The 21675-nt window shown below is 32.5% G+C and overlaps 1 protein-coding gene across 7 annotated transcripts in view; it reads right to left on the bottom strand.

The window, feature by feature from the left end:
* TIAM1 (TIAM Rac1 associated GEF 1) overlaps nucleotides 1-21675 on the bottom strand; it is a 271388-nt gene that overhangs the window by 48007 nt on the left and 201706 nt on the right. For all 7 annotated transcript variants that reach the window (XM_031959302.1, XM_031959296.1, XM_031959299.1 and 4 more), the window contains 4 exons: nucleotides 14496-14642; nucleotides 9143-9217; nucleotides 8064-8234; nucleotides 3191-3295 (listed from right to left, as the gene is read on the bottom strand). In XM_031959302.1, coding sequence (XP_031815162.1) covers nucleotides 3191-3295; nucleotides 8064-8234; nucleotides 9143-9217; nucleotides 14496-14642 — 498 coding nt within the window. The remainder of the gene's footprint in view (nucleotides 1-3190; nucleotides 3296-8063; nucleotides 8235-9142; nucleotides 9218-14495; nucleotides 14643-21675) is intronic.

The raw sequence follows: 21675 nt of genomic DNA, 5'->3' as shown, positions 1-21675 counted from the left end.
TATTTATAGTATTTTTTTTATGGAGGCAAAAAATGGGGATGTCCATCAAATGGAACAAAATATGTTTTTTTGAATGTGGTATAATACTATTTTATATAAGAAATGGAGAAATACTTATTTCAAAGAGATATGGCAAGACTTGTATGCACTAATCAGAAGCGACCAAAATTAGAACAATTTATACTATAAATTAAATAATATGAAAATAAAAAGTTTTGAAGTTTTATAAACTGATGAAAAACAAAATTAAAAGATCTAGTAGGATGACTATATAAGAATAATGACCCTTATCTACTTCCTAATAGAAAAGTAATAAATTCAGAGTACAAAATGAGGCACAGAGCTTCAAACATGGCCAATGAAGCAATTTGTTTTAGGGGATTAGGTATATTTGTTTTAAAAAATAATTTATTTCTTATTCTTTTTTCCTAAAGGAGTGGGGTGGTAAGAAAGAGAGAAGATAGAATTCTTTAAAAATTTTTTCAAAGGCCCTTGACTTAAATTCCAGATTCTATAATCATATTTTTGTCTAACACAGGCATTATTTGTACCTCTCCTAAAAACATAAGGTACGTACTTAGACACATACATACATATTAGTTATTAATTCTGTTTTAGAGCTTTTTAATTTATTTCTGAAACTTCAGTGGTTAAGAATATATCTCCTATCTGTAGCTGTGAAAGATATATGTTCTATTTCTTTTCTAATTTTTTTCATGGTATGATCTTTAATATTAAGGTCACATATCAATTTGAATTTATTGTGGAACTTGAAGTAAACTATTGGCCTAAGTCTAATTTCTGCCAGAGTCTATTTCCCAGTTTTCTTAGCAGTTTACCACGTAGGTATGATGAAATTCACTGTTAAATTATTTTCCAATTTATGGAACCACTTGGGTTATCAAGTTCCTCTGTTTAATATGTTCTATTGGTCTTTTTGTCTTTATTTCTTAGCCAGAACAAAATGTCTTTTGATGAATTATGGTCTATAACACAGTTTGAGATCTGAAGAAATGTCCCCCCCTTCATTCCTACCTTTTAAATTATTTTATTTGATAATTGAACCTGTGTATTTCTTCAAAGAATTGTGTTAATACTTTGTTAAATTTTGCAAAGTACCAATATGATAGCATGATTGATAATACTGACATTTTTGTTTTAGTGGTACAGTTCAATAATAAGCAATTAGGCAATTTAACTTTTTTTTAATATCCCTAACTGAATTATATATAAGCATCTGGTGTACTTTTGTATTTTGATCACTCCAGTATTTTAGGTGTTTTGTAGATATTTCAATGATATTCCCATTTTTGTTATTGCCTTCTGGATTTTATTATTATTATCTTAGAAATCTTATTGATTTTTGTGGTTTAGTTTGCATGTCACAATTTTGCTGATTCATGAGGATTTTCTATATAAAACAATTTGTCATTACAGAATAGTATGATAGATAGCAATATAATCCTTATGCTTATTTAATTTATTCCTTATTATTTGTGTTCCTCAAGATAAATTTTAAGATATCTATTTTGAATGTTTTCCTCTAAGGTTTCTGTTATTGGCAGTTAAAAATCTTATACCTCTTCTTTTCCTGTTGTAACTCATTTTTATAAGTATCAACTCTTGTGGGAGACAGAGAAGACAGGATTACTTCTTCATGGTAGAAATATTCCTGTATAACTGAAAATATACTTGACTACTCCTTGTCTTCTTCATGATCATTTTCCCCCATTCACCATGAAATCTCCTCTTAGGGTCCATGCTCTCCCACTCTTCTGGATATCAAATGTCCCCAAAAAATCCAGTTCCCCTTTTTCTGAAGTGTGAGGCTAATCTGGGAATGCAATAAAAAAATTTTTTTTTTCCCTCCTGAATCTGGAAGTACCAAATCCTGGCAGTTTACAAACACTTCCTCATCTCTTATTAGAAAATCTCTCAAGCCATCTACACTCAAAAAGAGGGCTGTTGGGACTGAATATGGATCAAAACACATTATTTACCTTTCTTGTGTTTCTTGTGTTAAAGTTATTGCAAATAATTTGTTGACTTTTTATTTGATAGGATTTGAATGCTTCAAATACCTCTCTTTTACAGAATATTACCCTTTTAAATTTGTAGTGTATTTCACTTTAGTTTGTATTTAACCTTCTTCAAAATGCATTACTCCACTCCCTTCTGCAGTTACTGGTAAGTGCATAATTATAATTTCTTTTTTTTAATTTCCTTTCCTTTATATTTGAAAGTCTTTATTCTAATCACTTGCAAAATTTGATCATCATTGTAATTATTAAATTTCATTGGTTGTTTTGGATTTTGCAGCATAGGTTTTTAGGAGAATTTATGGATTCTTTAAACTGGCTCTTTGTTTTCTATGTTAAAAAGTTCTGAGAAGTTTTCTGGTATTATTTTTGTATTAAGATGTTCATATTTTTCGGCCTATCATACTCTTCTAGAAGAACTATGATCCTTCAGTTGTTACATGTCTTCAAGACCAATATGTTTTGCTTATATGGAGATCACTTTCTTTTAATGTTAAAGCTTCTCTTTTTCTTGATGGTTCTCCAATTTGTATTCCCAATTTGTTGTTCTCTTGTTTCTTGGAAGAAATATTGTGGATTCTCCCACTCTTCTGGATATCAAATGTCCCCAAAAAATCCAGTTCCCCTTTTTCTGAAGTATGAGGCTAATCTGGGAATGCACTATTGTGGATTCAAGTTTTTCTTTTCTGACAATGACTTCTGTTGTGCAAGCCATAAATTCAGCTTTTATAATTCTTATTTCTCTTTTGAACCACCTGAAAACATCCTGCTGTGATCCAATGCCCCGTTGGGAATTCAAGGAAGTCCTCTGCCACATCAAGGCGTTACTTCATTTTCCTTTATCTTGCAACATTTATCCAGCTATCTTCCTTTCTTCTATTAATATCTATCCTGCTGATTTATCTGCTTTTATTTAAAGTTTTTAACTGATTTTACTTCCTCCTAAGATCTTTGGTAATTTTAGCCTGTTTTCTTTACATTCATTTATTGTTCATTTTCTTTACATTTCCCCTTTGCAGAACCGAAAGCTGGCATTTCAACAAAGAATTAATCTGACAGTAACAGCAACATCAGGGTCCTGATGAAAGAACTTTTTTTTTAAACCACATCACTCCCAAATCACAGAATTTGAGAATTCCTCCTAAAATTACCAGTTCATATATGTCCTCTTCTGGCTTTGGAACATAATACTGCATCTTGTTGTCTATTAGGAACTTTAGACGAAGGTAATGGATTGCATGACCTAGCTGATGTACCTAAAACAAAGTGGGAAAAAAAAATCCTTTAGAAGTGAATGAGAATGAACTAATAGATTATCACAATAATGAGGAATAAGAAAATGATGATATTTGGAGGGAAAAATAATTATTTCTATGAAAGAGCATGAGAAAAGCTCTAATTTTCAAAACTTAAGTAAAGTCATAAGTTGCTTCAGGATCATTGGCTTGCTTCCTCATATGTCTCTCTGCTGGACTGCTGTGTACGTCCCACACTGCTGGAAGAATGTGACATTATGGGTGCATTATTGTATTTTGATAAGCACTTCCTTTCTTACTTTTATTTTTTTCTTTGCTTTATTATGAAGTTAAGTGATTTATGTTTAACAACTAATGCTGATAAGAAGTATATATACCTGATTCTTCCAAATCATTGTTATCCCTATACCTCAGATAGACTTTGAATCATTACCTGAGGCCATGGGTATAGCCAATCTCCCTACTTGGGGAAAGCCTCATAGAAACTTATGGTGTGAAAGCAAATTAAGGTAAATGAGTGAACCTTAAAAGAAAGAAACAGGGTACTTGTGCATATCATTAGCCAAATGGGATATTTCCCACATGAGTGGTTCACAGGGCATGTCCTGGCTACATGAATCATTCTAATAACAAACTGTACATGAGATGAAGATCTTGAAACATTTTCTATACTAGTCTTTTTTCCCATGGCAAGTGAATATAAAATTATATGTGTCAGAAGGGGAAAAAATGCCTAAGACACAGAAGAAACCAATTATTAAATTCACAGAAAATAAATCCATTCAAAATGTGAAATGAGAATCATAATAAAAGAAAAAAAACATTTTTATTAAAATTTTCCCTTCCAAAAGGAAAAACTACATTAGATGTACTAATTTTATAATAAATCATTAATTACAAATACATTTCATGATTTGCCATTATTACTTTGCCTTGGAAATAAACTCTCATACTTTACCCTAAAAAACTTTTTGAAACACTTTTATTCAATAATCAATAACTACTGGAAAATCTTGGCCAAAGATTACAATAAGCACTGTTAACACTCCAAGATTCATCTTTATCTGTAGAAATTTTAGCCTAACTATTGAAACATAATACATAATTCCTGACAGATAAGATCTGTAGTAATGATGGCCAGGTAAGGTAGGAGGTGCATGTTGCATATACTTGCAAATACAGGTGAGAAAGCAATTTTTCATGGGTGGGTAAAATACCTCACAATGTTAATATGTATATCTTATGGCGTCTCTAATATTTGTCATACTTGTTTACCAACCTGATAAGTGTAAGATAAAAACTGAGAATTATTTTAATTTACATGTTTCTAACTATTTGTAATTTGGGCAATTTTTTCTTTGGTTGTTAAATTCTTGGATTTCCCCCTTTGAGAACTTCCTGTTCATATTTTCTAACTGTGCAATCATTTGGGGAATAGCTTTTCTTGTTACAAACTGTGTGTGTATGAGAGAGAGAGAGAGAGCGAGTGAGAGAGAGAGAGAGAGAGATAGGAATATATTCAAAACATTTGTCAGAGAAACTTGTTGTAAAGTTTGTTTTTTTTTTTCACAGTCAACTGAGCTGTTTTCTCTTTTAATTTTAGCTACATTGGATTTATTTGTACAAAATCTTTTCAATGTTATGTAATCAAAATGATTGATTTTCTTCTATTCCAATCTCTATCCCTTATTTGGTCACAAACTCTTCCCCTATCCAAAGATTCAAAAGGTTATATCTTCCTTACTCTTCTGATTTGTTCATGACTTGTGACTTTTTATTGCTAAGTCATATGTATTCCTTTGGAGTTAATATTGGTATGTGGTCTAAGATGTTGATCTAACTAATATCTGAAAAATGTGTTCTAGTTTTCCTAGAATTGTGTGTAGAATAGTGTAATAGCTGGGGTCTGAGTTCTTGAAACCCTTGTTACTATGTTTATTTACTTCATATGCTATATATTTAATTTGTTCCACTGATTGACTGCTTTATCTTTTTAACCTTTGGTAATTTTAGCCCTTTTTTCTTTATATTCTTTTATTGTTCTTTGATTTCTGCTTTGCAGTATAGTTTAAGATTTGTTATTGTTAATGTTTTGGGATGACCAGCTGTAAATGACTGCTATTCTTGGTAAATACAATCATCTAAGACTACTTTGAAGGACTAAATGATGAAAACTCCTATCCATACCCAGAGAAGGAACTAATTGTGTCTGAATACAGATAAAAGCATTCTCTTTCTCTAGCTCTCTCTTTCTTTTTTTCAAACTTAATTTTTCTTGAGGGTTTTTATTTTCATTAGGGTGGGAGATTTTTTTTTTTTCACAACTTGACTCTTATGGAAATGTTTTACATAACTTCACATGTGGTAACTGTGGGTATGGATAAGGGAGAGAACCTAGAACTCAAAACTTTTAAAAACAAATGTAAAAAAAAGTTTTGAACATAACTGGGGGAAAATAATTAAATAAATAATCTTGGGCAGGGAGGGGGAGAAAATTTTTTTTAAAAATTTATTATTGCCTAGTCCGTTTTAATATTTTTTTTTCCTCCATGATTTCCAATGAGATTCTTGACCTTTTGTACCTCATTGGTTTCTAATTCGATAAAGTAATTCTTTAATTAGTTGCTTGTTATAACACTGAATAAGCAAATTAATTTAGGAGCATTATCTTTTTTTTTTTTAATTCAGCTTGGCCAATCCCTAGTAAATTAATATCCTTCAATTATTTAAAGCTGCCTTTATTTCCATGCTCATAATTTATATGGATTTATTTTACATCCTGCAATTTTTTCTGTAATTACTGTTTCAACTAATTTTTGTTGACTCTAAGGTTCTCAACATAAACTATCCTATTATCTGCAAAAAAATCTGTCATTTTGTTTCTTGGTCCTTCTGAAATGAAGAATAAAATCCAATCTATTCACAGTATATAATTTACTTTTTGATATGATACTATACATCCTGTACATGATTTCATTTAAAATTTCTATGTAGGCTTTGACTTGGCTTTATAGTTATTTTCCCCCTTTATTTTGATTCACAATAGTTTAAGTAACAAGTTCTAGTTGTATCACAAAAAGAATTGGTACATTTCTTTCTAGAAAGAAATTTTGAACTGTATCTCAAAAGTTATATACTGTGCATAATCTTTGGCTTAGTGATACCTCTAATAGTCTTAGAGCTAAAAGAGACCAAAGGAAAAGATTCATATTAAAAAAAAAATTATAGCAGCTTTTTGTAGTAGCAGAAAACTGGAAACTAATAGAAACTAACAATTGGAGAATGGTTGAAAAATTATGGAAGATGAAAGGAATATTATTGTGCCCTAAAAAAGAACAACTTTGAGGAAACCTGAGAAGACTTGTATGAACTGATACAGAGTGAAATGAGCAGAAACAGAAGATCAATTTATACAATAATCATAACATTATAAAGGTTCTAATCAATGCAATGAATACTCATGGTTCCAGAGGACTGACAATGATCTCTGCCTCCTAATTCTCTCCAGAGAAGTGATATGTACATAGTTTTGGACATGGACAATGTGGATATTTGTTTTGCTTAATTATGCATTTCTGTTACAAGAGTTTTCATTTTCTTTTTTCTTGTTTATTATTTAAAATGGGGGATGGGGGCAAGAAGGAGAGAAAAAATTGTATGCTCATTGAAAAATTAATTTTAAAAAAGTCATTCTGATCTATAAAGGAATATGGAAATCCTTGACAGACTTGTTCTGGTTAAATAATTAAATGAACAAATATGAAAAGAAATGTTGTTTTGTTTTGGTTTTTTTAAAACAGAACTCATAAAAGTGAAGGACATGAGCTTTATTAGAAAGCAATGACAAAGTTAGCATTTTATGGGGATAGGAAGGCGTAAGAATTTCTTCGTTAGTTCTTGAATATTCTCTTGTTATTGATTATTTGAATAATTTAGCTGTGTTTTCCCTAATTCCCTGCTCTACTCCTTTAAATAACTCTCAGACTTTTATTTCAAGATCAGCCCTTGTAAATACCTGCAAGAGCAAAATGTAGTTTAAAAATATATCAGAAATTCTTGACTATGTAGTTACAGAAAGTGGAAACATGCTAAAAAGTGAAAAAAAATATACTTTGATATTCATAACATGACAGCGAGATATAGACTTAAAATGCCATTCTGCTAGCCATTGTCTCTGGAAAGCAAAACACTGAAACTATTCCAAAAGAATGGCTATTTTTATTTTAAGATTCTCTAGAAAAAAATAGTCTTGTGTTCTTTTCATAGACAAAAAGTTCTCCTTGGTTCCAAACAGCACAAAGATTATATTAAGGAATCTGGACCCTGAGAGTAATCACTTATTTTGTGAAAACCCAAAAGCTCAGAGTAGAAAGACACCATTATAGATAATCTGACCCAAAACTAAATTAAGTTTTTTCTGGTTAACAATTAAGATTGTATGCTTCTGATTTTCACAGGACTACAGCAGGGCTTAAGAATTATCTACCACATTACGGGAAAATGTTACCATTTAAATTCCTCCACATCTGTTGGGAAAAAAACCATATTTTCTAATAAACTAATTCATGTACTTTTACACTGAAGAGATTCTCCAGAGGGCATGATGAAAAGAATTAAATTCCATTTCAAAACAAGAGACTAAGTACAATTAATCCTCTGAAAAGTCCAAAAGAAATCTGTGGTCCCATGTTCTAATATGCCTTCTACAGAAAATATCTTTATCTTATTCTACCCTATTCAGGAAAATAACTATATTACCATTTCATACCTTGCAGATTAACTCCAATATGTCTCTGGCTGTATCCCCTGGATGGACAACTATCAAGGCAGGTTGATTATTTGGCAGGCAGAACCAAGAGGGTGTGAAATACTCATGGACCCAAATATCACAGTCAGGATTGTGCTGGTGCACGCTAGATAACACCACTTCTTTTTCCCTCTGAATAAAGAGAAATAATATTATCAGACTAGCAATATAGGATCACTTATAGTTTCTTGATACCATGCAGGTATTATGCTCCTTTTAGTGAAATCAATCCCCCTGTCATTGGTTTATTTTAATTTATTATTTATTTTACTCCACAGAATTTATTTACCATCATATTACTTTGCCTTTGTGCAACAAATTTATTTTCTTTTTTTTAATTAAACAAATTCATTTTCAACTTAAGGTCCTAATATGAACAGGACCTTATGAACAGGAAAATAGCTGTATGACTTTCCTTCTTCAAAGGCAGAGAAAAATTAGGTACAAAATGACAGTAACAGAGAAAGTAGAGTTATAAGGGATCATCCCATGGAACACAAGGCTCATGCCTTAAGTCTGATTTTTTTCCCATTTCAATACAACTTTACTACATCAAAGTCACTATACAACACAAGTATGGCAATTAAACTTAACTAAAATGCTAAGAAAAAAGGCTCTAAATAATATTTTAGCTACCATTATTTCTAAAGACAATGCCAATTCAGAAGAGCTCCTAGATTCACATTAGAAACTACTTTACCTCCCCCCACTTGGCTTCTATGAGTGATTGTTTTTTAACTTAAAGCTTCTGATTAAAATATATGGCTTTGTCTAGCTCCCCAAAGTCACTTCTACATATTAATTGTTTTCAGAGGGTCTCTACCTGTGCTCCATCAATATTTGTTAAAAAAAGATGTATCAGACTAAGAATTAGAATTTTTCTTCTACTAAATAAAATAACATCACTAATGTGAACAATCAGTTTTTGGTTTCCCAACATCCACACGAGTTTATTAGTGTCACAAAAAAACAGTTCACTTTGTGTAGGTTGGTGTACTTATGGTGCTCCTTTTACAAAAACAAAACATGTTTATTTTTACCTTGCCATCTGGAACAGTGTCATCATATATTCCTTCTAAAGATTTCTTTATGGTGTCATCTCCTTCTCCAAACACCTGCATATATAAAACCACTATTTAAAAAATCTGAAATTACAGCATAAACAGTTTTGGGAAAATGGTCAAGTGTAATAGAGCACATTATATAAGATTATGATATACTCTCACATGCAAAAAAAACAAACACATAACTTCCTTACATTTGCCATTCCTTAAAATGGGAAAATTATTTTCTAGAACAAGATCAAGAAACATTTTACTACTGGAGGAATGAATGTCCAATCCCACTCAATGAAGGTAGGCAGTTTTTCCAGAGAGATTTGTCCTGTGCTATGTACTGTAAATGCAAGGAAAAAACAGTACTTTTTATTTGTTGAGAGAACAATGAATACAAATAATGCTGTTTATCTCCATAAGATAGATTGTAAGGATATATCAGAGAGGAAAGACTTGAAAAAATGTCATCATGAAAGGTAAGTATAAACTTCTAAATGGTGACCAGGACTCCTGGAGTTACAGAAATATGGAGGAAGTTCATTCTTCATCAGATCCCTTGAATTTCAATGTTTATAACTTTTGAGAGCATAGTCCCCTTGGTGAGATCAAATTCTTCTTTCATTGGTTAAGCTGAGGTTTTTTATTTGACTTCCACTCTAGAATTTATTTACCATCATATATTTCAATCTACAAACTTTCCTGACTTCCATTTACTAGTTTACTTGGATAATTAGATTTGTTCCCTGTGATTCAAAATGGTCTTTTGGGTAAACAATTTAGTGGGAGGGAGTGAATCTATAAAGCTATTACACTCCCCTTAAGAATGATCAAAAAAATTAATATTTATCCTGTGCCTGTCAAAGTATTATATTCCTAGACTTATAGAAATTTGAATTTGAATCTGGCCTCAAAGACTTTCCAGCTGTATAACTGTGGGAACTTAACCTTTATTTTCTTCATTTTTTTCATCTGAAAAAATGAGAATAAAAATAGCACCTACCCCAAATGGTTATTATGAGAATAAAAGGAAATAATAATTGAGTGCTTAGGCACAGTGCCTGGTCTACACTAGGCACTATATAAATGCACACTAGAATTATCATTGTGTGTCTTGGAGACAAAAGAGTGAAGATCCATCCATTCCACATTCAAGTGAAGCATTTTTATATATTTGGACTATAAACAAATACTTGTCTTACAAAAGAATAAATCATTTTGGTAGCTCAGTTTCCTGAATTTTCTTCTATATCCTTATAATTGATTTCTTTCAGTTTGAATTGTTTTTTCTTTTTTTCCATTTTATGAATTTGTTTTTGTAATCTGCCATTCCTGGAATCTTAAAAATAGTAAACATCTGTCTGTACATCTGTGTGTGTAAATGTGCTATAGTTTATAATTGATTTTTAAAATAAAGCTTTTTATTTACAAAACATATGCATGGGTAATTTTTCAATATTGATCCCTGCAAAACCTTCTGTTCCAAATTATCCCCTCCTGCCCCCATCTCCTTCCCCTAAATGGCAGGTAGTCCAATACATGTTAAATATGTTAAAATATATGTTAAATTCAATATATGTATACATATATAATTGATTTCATTTTAATGGAAAATCCTTTGCATTCTTAAGCTATGGGGTCATTTAGAATGAGTAAATTATTTTTTATTTGTGCTTTAACCTTCTGGGATTTTCTTTGTGTTTTCCTCAGCTATATACTGATACATTCTCATAATGGTAGTAGATGTCTTAAATTTTTTTTAAATTTACAAGGACATGTTTTACAGCCATGCTGCTTCCTACATTTTACTTGAAAGTATGTGGGAGGAAAAAAAGCTAACACTGAAATGGTGCTTCAGCCAAAATCTCGATATTTTGCCATCTTGGGGACGTTAACTAAAATATTTCCAGATGGAATATCATTTTGATAGTAGAACCCATCCTCCCTGATCAACCCCCTGCCAATGGCCCCCCTCTCCTTTTCCCCTCCCAGCTAAATGCTGACTTGTCCCCTCCCCCCACACCTCTCTCCATCACCACAAGGAAACCCAGAGCATCTGTTCCAATCTGACCCTTGAGCCCATTCCTCTCTTTCCAATGTTCCTAGACTATGATGTCCCACCCAGAAATGCCAATCTATACCAAGTGGATGATGAGCAAAGTGCCAATTAAAATTTTTCTGGTAAGATGAAGAACTACTATTGCCTTACAATCTAGCCCACCCTTCTGATCAAAGGATATTGTCACCAGAGCTTTACATATTTCCTATAGCCAAAAACTTCCATTCTGTGTTATCTCCCCTCATTACAGGTTGAGCTCCTCAAGAGCAGAAGTGTCTTATTTTTTTTTGCTTCCGTTTTCCATTTTACCTTATTAAGATTTTGTGCAACAGATATAGAGATATAGCCGATTAAATAATTAGGGAATACCCCAATATTTAGGAAGCTCATAATCATTACAACATTTAATTTAAACAAAACACCTGGCTAAAGTCTCTTTTTTTAGGCAGATTAGATATTACTCTCAATTGTCCCCTCCCCCAAACTAATTACAATCCAGTTGAAGTGTCCAATCTGTTTCTGCTAAAAAACAAAAATAACCCCCCTAAAAAAAATTCTAGTTCCAACTGTGCTTCTATATAGGCTGCTAAGCCTATATCAGTAACCCTTGCCTTTTGAGAATTTCTTGATTCTCTCCTAATTTTAATTCAAGTGCCAAATTCTTCAAGCAAACATTCTTGTTGTAGTTGTTAGTATCTTATCTGCCTCCTCTCCAAATTGCTAATTATTTAGTCTATATCTTTTATTCAATTATTTGTGACCATGCTTTAATTCCACCAGTTGAATATAAGCTCCTTAAGAGCAGGAACTATTATCCTTTTATTTGTGATCCTAGCACTTATATGTTGTTGTTGATTTACATGTATATGTTTATATACACATATATATTATATAAACATGTACACATACATAAAAATAGATATATGCAAATTTTCCCAGTTAAATTTTGATCAGAAAGTCCCTTCTTATATTTTCCATTAAATTATGAAACTGCTAGTAGAAAAAGAAATAATCCACTGGCACTGCCCCCTCCCCCCCCCCAAAAAAAAAAAGAAATGGGCAAAAGCAATGAATTTTTTAACTTCTTAGAATGGAGAATTTTTGCTTCAGCTACTACTCAGCCAATTTGGAATAATTATTATGCTTAGTTCAAATGTGTCTAAATACTTCAAAAGGCATAAATTGTTTATACATAATTGTTTACAACCATGACTTCTTATTTTGGTTTTAAAATTGGTGACTATTATTTTCTCTTGAATTCTCATGAATTATATACTAAAGACTTACCTGATAATCACTGCACATGGGGAGAGATACTACTATAAAAGCCATATTCAAAAGCAAATGTTTATGAACATGTTGAAACCATGTGCACTGGCACTAAAGAAATATGTACTTTGCCCAGAAAAATGCATATAATTAGTAAATGAAGAATAATTTTTCTCCATTGAAAAGAAGACAGATATTTCATAATAGTAAAATAATTATTGAATGACCCTACATAATTTATCAGATTAGAGTTCAGCAGGAACTACTGAAAATAAATTAATTAAATAAAATTAATACTTATAATACTACTTTGTTGTTCAGTGTAATATATACAAAATAGACTAACTATACCAAACATAACCATGTTCTCAAAAGGGGGAAAAAAAGCTGTTCATCAATATCATCTATTTAATTGCAAATTTTAAAAATAGTGATGCTATTTTTTATCTATTTGTCAGAAGTACCAACCATCATCTAAAGAAGTTTATGTTCAGAAACAAAAACTACTTTCTAATTCTTCTTAAATAACACTGAAGATTCCATTATTAATCAAATTCATTTTTATTAATTACTATTATGATTCTCTTTTCGGCTAGTCTTCTTTTTTCATGAATATTTCTGTCAAGGGCATCACCATGTTACCACATATTCAAAACTAATTCTCAGTTCCTCATTTTGCCTTATTCCACATAGCCAATCAACTGAGGAGAGTTAATTCTACATCCACCACTTCTTTTACCATTCATGCCCTTCTAGTCCAGGCCCTCATCAACTTTCACCAGGATTACTGCAAAAGCTTCCTTAGTATTACTGCTTCAGCTGTCCCCTTTCCAATTCATCTTCCATATAGCTATCAAAGTCATAACCCTAAAACACACAGGTGATCATGCCATTCTCTTACCAAATACCTTCTAATGGATCCCTATTGCCTTTAGGATTAAATAATTTCTTTTCTAATATTTGAAGTCTTTTCTAATTTAGTTCCAAACTAGTTTTCACACTTTTTTGCAAACCATTCTTCTTCATATATTCTACAGTTTAGTCAAATTGCACCTCCATATTCATCTAAGGAACTGACTCTCCATGTCCTCTGCTCTCAAAATCCCTGGCTTCCTTCAAGAATAAACTCAACTGCTACCTCCTACTACTTGAGGTCTTTTCTCATCTTCCTATCTTCTAGTGCCTCCTTCAAAAAAAAAATCTACCTTGTATTTATTTATTCTGTATATACTGATCAGTTGTGCTTACTTTTTTCCTATCTAAAAAAAAAATCCAAATATATGTTATATGGGATAACTCTTTTGGGGAGTGAAAAGGAAGGATAAAAAGGAAAACTACTATAAGAAATTGGAGAACATCATAAAAACTCATTAAACATCTTTAATATCCAAGCCAGGCTGAAAGCTGAATTTGCCAGTTCCTGCCAGACAATATAGTATTAGGGAATTCAGTTTTGAGGCAGTTGTGATTTTTAGCATCTACCTCTTTACAAATTCAATTTACTTATACATTTGCTATTTACTAGGTATTATAATTATAAATTCTATTTATACTTTTCTTCCTGTTGTAGGCAGAAGAACAAACACAGTCTTCTCCCACATATTTTTTAAAAGAATTCTCTTTTTTAAAAGATTTTTATTGAAGCCTTTTATTTTCAAAACATATGCAAGGATAATTTTTCACCACTGACCCTTGCAAAACCTTGTGTTCCAATTTCCTCCCCTTCCCCCCACTCCCTCTCCCAGATGGCAAGCAATCCAATATACTACATAAATATTTTAAGATAGCTATCTCGTTCCTGATAAATTTTAATTTTTCCAGACTAAACGTCCTCAGATTCTTCACCCACTACTGCCCAACATCCTCTGGATATGATCCAATTTGTTAATGCCCCACATGAGGCTCTCAGAACAGAACATAGTAAGTACAGGAGAGCTACCACTTAACTTTGCTCTGGTTATCTCCTCTTAATGTGAATCTACTCATTTGATTAATAGCACTGTGGACCCTTACCTGATTGATGCTCGGCCTTCCCTGTTTCTTCTTTGAGGTAGTGTCCAGACCCCAAAGAGAAGAAAATCTGCTTCTTCTTTTGCTTGCACTTCTGGACATGGCCTGAGTTCTTCGTCTTACCCCAGTCTCACCTGTGCGCGCTGCCACCTGATAACAGCAAAAGAGTTCCTGAATCAAAGATCAGGAAGATACAGTGCCCTAGCTACTACCACCTTATTTATAATAACAATGATGATTACTAAAATGTATATTGTGTTTATTATATGTTAAGCCCTGTCCTAAGCACTTTACAATTATTATTTCATTTGATCCTCACAATAATCCTGAGAAGTAAGTGCTATTATTATTTCCTTTTTACAGATGAGTAAACAGAGGTGAAAGAATATAGCTAAAAAGTGTCTGACTTGAATTCAAACTCCGGGTCTGACTCTATAAGCCACTGCCCTCACTAACAACATGCCTCTCTGAGGAATCCAATGTATTAAGAACAATGAATAAAGGCTAGGTGAAGGGATCTGTGATTCAGTGTATAACTATAAGGATGCAAAATAAAGAACTAAAACAACTGCTTCCTTGTTTCAGAAGAATCAATGCTTCCTCAAAAAGTGAGCTGAAAAAAGTAATTGATTTATGCATAATGTTATATGTATATAATGTATATGTTATATATGCATAAATATATATAAAATGTATATGGTATAGATATGTAAATAAATAAAACAAATACCCTGTGGGACATTAAGGTTTTGAATAAATATTAAAAACGTGTAAATAAAGTTGTTTTTTTTCTCAGGGAGAGCTGAGAAAGAGCTCATCAGACCAATAGTTCAGACTTGCACTTTATCCTAAATGTTGTAATCAAGTCCCAAGGTTTCAGGTGAAGTATGAGAAATCCAAATTGACTCACCCACTGGCTTTCTTTTGTGAAAAAGGGAGCAGCAAGAGGAACAAGTTTGACTTGAAATAAAAGACCAGAGTGAATATCCTAGAGTCTACTTTTAAATAGTTGTTCATGCAGGGAACTCCCCAAACATAATTGCTATAGAGTTCATGGATAATATATTGATGGGTAACAGAGGGAAGCCTATATGACTAATCTACATTTTGGTGAGAAGCTACACTTTACTTTCAGAGTTGTAACATAAACATAATGAAAAGACCAGGAAGGAAAAAGAGAGTTGATGTTGCAAGGCTTTTATTTGCATTAAGGCAATTGGGAGATTCTATGTCCCACAGGGGGACAAAGCAGCAAACAAAGCTTGTGCTGTCTGAAAAACAGTCATTTTGAGGGAGTTAGGGGGAAAGGTTAGCACTTACAGGAAGGCCCAACTCAATGCATATCAAAAATGTGGTTGCCTACACTTCTGCAGCAACCCATATACTGCAGTGATAATTAACTACTGTTTTATGAACCTGTGTTGAAGCAAAGGGTATGAATTTAATTCATACCTCTTGCTGTTAAATAAAGACTTAATTAAGAATCAAAAAAGGTTAGACCAACTGGCTACCAATGGCTCATCTACTTATACAACTCTGTAACATCTTCTCAACTATCATTTGTCTATATTATTTGAAGAAATATGCCAATCTCTAGATAGCCTAAAAAATCTGCTTTAGCTCTTTTCATACAAAAGTTCAATGGGTCGAATTGTGTAGGACTTGACAAAGCACAATGAATATTATTAGCCACATCAACACAGAGTCAGTCTGAAACTACTGAAGAGGTCATATAACAAATGAGCCCTCCAAAAGGAGACGATGGAAGGGGAATGAAGTGGAAAGATCAAAAATAGCTTATATCACATTATAGTTGCTGAAGAGTAAATATTTACAGCACTGTAGGCCTTATCATATTAATTGTTCCTTTTTCCTAAAACATCTCTCATGTTAGATTTAGAAAGTTGTTGGTATTAAACATAAGAGTTGTAATAGGAATACATTTAAACATGTAACAAAGATTGCAAATATTTTTCTTAATGCCCATTAAGTCATCTTAACAGATAATAAACTATGAGTCTAGGGTTCTCAAGCTGAAATATACTCTCTAGCTATCTCCTGTCAGCAAGTGAGGACTTAAAATGAATAATGAGATATATATTTTTGGACATGACTAAATATGGGAATTTGTTTTGCTGAATTATGCATAATCAGGGTGAGAATCTGCTTTTATTTTTATAGTTCAAATGGGAAGGGGCAGTGAGAGACAAAAATGGTCATAAAAATAAATGAATGAGTTTTTTTAGGGAAGATTCTTTTATACAACAAATCAGCTTATTAGCTACCGACTTATTCCAGTAAAAACTAAATTCGGTATTAAAAAGATAAGCTGCATTAAAAAGATAAGAGGATTCTGGGAAGAAGGAGTAGATCAGAAATCCAAATTTCCTCCACAATCAATACAGAGCATCTCCTCAAAGTGAGCCTCAGAAATAAAAGTTGGATTGAAGCAGCGTTCCTCCTGACACAACTAAAGAGAATCTTAGGAAAGAACGGACCTCTGTGGGCAGAGGTTTGGCCCAACTGAAGCACAAATACCCGAAATAAGACTAAGCTAAATCAAAAGCCCACAAATTTGTGGGCTTTTGATTTATATGTCTTACTGCAGGGTAGCAGGGGTAGCTGGATAATGGCAGCAAACTGAGCCATAGGAACTTTTACCTTAGACTGTGAGGGGTCAGAACTTGAGCAGGGGAGACTGAAAGATCCTTTGTCCTGACCAGATGTGGTCCCAAGCTGTAGCTTTGGGTGAGGATAAAAAGGAGCAAATACAAATCTCACAAGTGCATGGTAGAAAGGTGGGTCTATGCTGGCTGTGGGCACCTCTAACAGAGCAGAGTCCCTGGTCGATACATCAGAAAAGGGGAAAAGGGATAAAGTTTGCTGCCTCTAGAGGGACTGCAAGAAGCAAAGTATTTGGGGAACAGCTAAATGGGGGTGCAGAGGAAATGTCCAAGGTTGGACCCAGGACAGAACTCAGAAAATAAGAAGGACCTGAGGCTTCTAGCATTCCCTACACCTCAGAACTAGAACCTGCTTACAATAAAACTGCTAAAAAAATAAAAATAAAAATAAGAAAGCAATGGAGAAAAAACCTGACATGGCTAGCTACTATGGGGATAGAAAAGATAATTCAGAGGAAGATGGTGAAGTTAAAAAGGCCACTCTTACTTCAAAGATGAACATCAAATAGATATAAGACCTAAAATAATTCTTGGAAGAACTTTAAAATGACTTAAAAATCAAATAAAAAAGACTGGGGAGAAATTAGGGGAAAAAATTAGAGATGTACAAGAAGATTATGAAAAGAAAGTCAACTAATTGGAAAAAGGGATCCAAAAACTTAAGGGGGGGGGGGTATGGTAAATTAATGTTAAATGGTAAAGGAAGGAATGGTAAATAGGGTGAGAAATATAAATAATGAGAAAAACAGGATGGAGGGAAATAGTACCCTTCTGTGTAACAAATGTAATTAAGTTTTGGGGATAAGAATTCACTATTTAGTTTAAAAAAATTATTGGGGAAGATGGAAAGCAGTTGGGCATAAACCAACATCTTAATCAATTTCCCAAGATATGGTCAATATAGATACATGACCTGGATATAAAGAAGACATAAGAAAATTTAAAGATAGAAGAAATGATCAGACTTATGGGTAGGAGAACAATTTATGAATAAATAAAAGATAAAATACATGATGACATGAAAAAAAGGATAATTTCCATTACATTTAATTAAAAAGGTTTTGTACAAATAAAACTAATATAGTCAGGAATACAAAGAAAGTAGAAAATTAGGGATGGAAATTTTATAGACGATTTCTTAAAAATCTCATTTCTCAAATATATTAAGAACTATATCAAATTTATAAGAATGCAAATCATTTTATAATTGATTAAGGGTCAAAGGATATGAAAAGGCAGTTTTTTGGCAAAGAAATAAAAAAAACTATTGTATTAAAAATGCTCCAAATAATTATCAATTAGAGAAATGAATTTTTTTCTTTTTTGAAATTTTATTGTAATAATATGTTCTTTTTCTACTTACATGTAAAGATGCTTTTAAATATTCGTTTTTGTAAGAGTTTGAGTTCCAAAAAATTTTTCTTCTCCTTTCCTTCTCCCCACACTAACAAGAAATCTGACATAGATTATAAGTGTACATTCATTTTTAACATATTTCCATGTGAATTATGTTGGAAAAGAAAAATCAGAACACAAAAAAAGAAAAAAAAAATTAAAAAAGGGAAAAAACGGCAAAAACAGTATGCTTCAAACCACATTCAGTTTCCATAGTTCTCTCTCTGGATGTGGATGGCATTTTTCATGCAAAGTTTATTGGAATTGCCTTGGATCAGTGAATTGCAAAAAAGAACTAGTTTATCATAGTTGATCATCACCCAATCTTGCTGTTTCTATGTACAATGCTTTCCTGGTTCTTCACTTGACATTGGTTCATGTAAGCCTTTTCAGGCTTTTCTGAAATCATCCTGTTCATCATTTCTTACAGAACATTATACAATAACTTATTCAGCCATTCTCCAATTGATGGGCATCCACTCAAGAAGTGAAAATTAAAACAACTTTGAATTATCACCTTACACTTACAAGACTGGCTAAAATGATAGACTCTTTAATTGGGGAATGGCTATATACATTGTGCTATTGTGATTTGATGAATATTACTGTTGCTATAAAAAATGATGAGCAAGTTGATCTTTTTAAAAAATCTTGAAAAGACTCGCATGAAATAATGAAAAGTGAAATGAGCAATGCCTAGGGAATATCGTATATAGTAACAGAAATTTTGTCCTCAGAACAACTTTCAATGATTAATTCATCTTGAGCATCATAAATACTTAAACTAAGTACAAAGGACCCAACTCCAGAAAAAGAACTAATAAAGAGAAGTAGGTATAGTATGTTTTAACATATGTGTGTTTAAGTGGATAGGTGTTGTGTACATGTATGTATGTATGTATGTATGTGTATATAGCTTTCTCTAGAGTAGAGAAAGGAATGAGGGAGAAAAAAATTAAAAATGCAAAGGAGAGAACAAAAGAAAACTTGAAAGCATAGAGAAGCAGGGTAGTTTTAAAAACAATGCCTAGTATTTGTTACATAGTTGTTTGTTTTTCTAAGTAAATAGTTTGAAATAGAAATGTAAGGTTTTACATTGAATCTTCTCTTTTTGTTGTGCTATGTACATGGAAATGTTCTCTCCTCGCCACACACACTTTTTGTATTAAAGTTCAAAAACAAAAAAAGATAAGTTCATGGTGCAAATAGCCATATTTGTATCAGTATTGCACAGCCCCAAAAGAAAAAAACCAAGAGGTTTTGAGTACCTAGTACAATGCTTTGAACAGAGTATTCATTTGATGTTTGTTCCAGTAAATCAATCAATGAACTGATTTGAAAGATGAGCACAAAGGGAGCCTTCAAATTTTTTAAACCATTCATGGAAACAATTATAGAATTGTCTTTCTCCCAGATCCAAGCAATAGCCCATCTATCACACAAAATGCTTAAATGAGAAGAATTGGGCAGTGATACCTCTGTATAAAGAAAGTTGCTAATTATGGGGGGTAGAAAGACAGAAAGTACTTGGCATCTATGAACTTCTCCTGGTACAGGGAATGTATCTACCATATTTTTTATATAGCTTTTTATTTATAAGTTATATGCATGGGTAATTTTACAGCATTGACAATTGCCAAACCTTTTGTTCCAATTTTTCCCCTCCTTCCCTCCACCCTCTCCCCCAGATGGCAGGTTGACCAATACATGTTAAATATGTTAAAAGTATAAATTAAATATAAAATAAGTATACATGTCCAAACAGTTATTTTGCTGTATAAAAAGAATTGGACTCTGACATAGTATACAATTAGCCTGTGAAGGAAATCAAAAATACAGGCAGACAAAAATATAGGTTTTGGGAATTCTATGTAATGTTCTTAGTCATCTCCTAGAGTTCTTTTGCTGGGTGTAGCTGGTTCAGTTCATTACTGCTCTACTGGAACTGATTTGGTTCATCTCATTGCTGAAGATGGCCAGGTCCATCAGAATTGATCATCATATAGTATTATTGTTGAAGTATATAATAATCTCCTGGTCCTGCACTCAGCATCAGTTCATGTAAGTCTCTCCATCTGCCATATTTTTTGACTGGTATAATATTAATATAAAATTTTATATACACATACAAGTCATGGGAATGTTTTAGATAATTGCACATGTATAACCTATATCTCAGTGCTTACTATCTCAGGGAGGGGGGAGAGATAGAACTTGGAACTCACAACTTTAAAGGACATTCTTGTTCCTATTTATTTTGTAATTACCTAGGAAAAACTAAAGTACAACTGGAAATAGAAAATCCACTAATGAATCTATTCCATACAAACCTTCTCTATTATTAAAAGTGATAGGGTTGAAGAAGATCATTAATTAATTGGAGAGTGTTAAGGGGAAGGCAGCTAGAATCATGAAGGCCCCTGAATGAATGTCCTATGGGGGCTAGCTGAGAGAAACTGGTCATAGTTTCTGTAACCAAAATAAGAGAAGAATTGGAGATAACTGTTTTTAAATATCTGAAAGTTTGCCATGAAGAAGAGGGATAAAATTTGTTCTTTATTGGTTGAAAGGATAAAAATAGGAAAAATGGGAATAAAGTTTTATAGAAGTAAATTTATACTTGATGCCTGGAAAAACTTGCTAACAATTAGAATGTCTAAGAATAGATTAGGCTGCCTACAGAGATGCTAAGTCCTCCCTCTAGGAGGTTTTTGAGTAGAAACTGAATGAACACTTGTCAGGTATGTTAAAGTAAAGATCCATTTTGGTATGGGCTGGACCAAATGGCTAAAGAGGGATCATCTACCTCTCAAATTCTGTAACATCTTTTCAATTGTAATTTGTCCATATTATTTGAATAATGATGCTAATCTACAGAGAGTCTAAAAACACCTCTGACTGAATTACAGTTCTGTATTCAATTGGCGGGTACAGCTGCTTCCACAGTTTCTACCCAAGTAAGATAATAGACTAGAAAAAGCAACAGACTAATTTAGTCCAAAAAGCTCTATGGTTCAACATCCAAGTGTGGGAATGGTATCCATGGTGATTCTACATTGGGATGCAATTTCATAGGAAAAGGGTGTGCAAGTATCTATTTAGCC

The sequence above is a fragment of the Sarcophilus harrisii genome, chromosome 3 (assembly GCF_902635505.1).
Source record: "Sarcophilus harrisii chromosome 3, mSarHar1.11, whole genome shotgun sequence".
Lineage (NCBI taxonomy): Eukaryota > Metazoa > Chordata > Mammalia > Dasyuromorphia > Dasyuridae > Sarcophilus > Sarcophilus harrisii.
The sequence above is the reverse complement of the archived record's forward strand: the minus strand, read 5'-3'. Positions and strand labels throughout refer to the sequence as shown.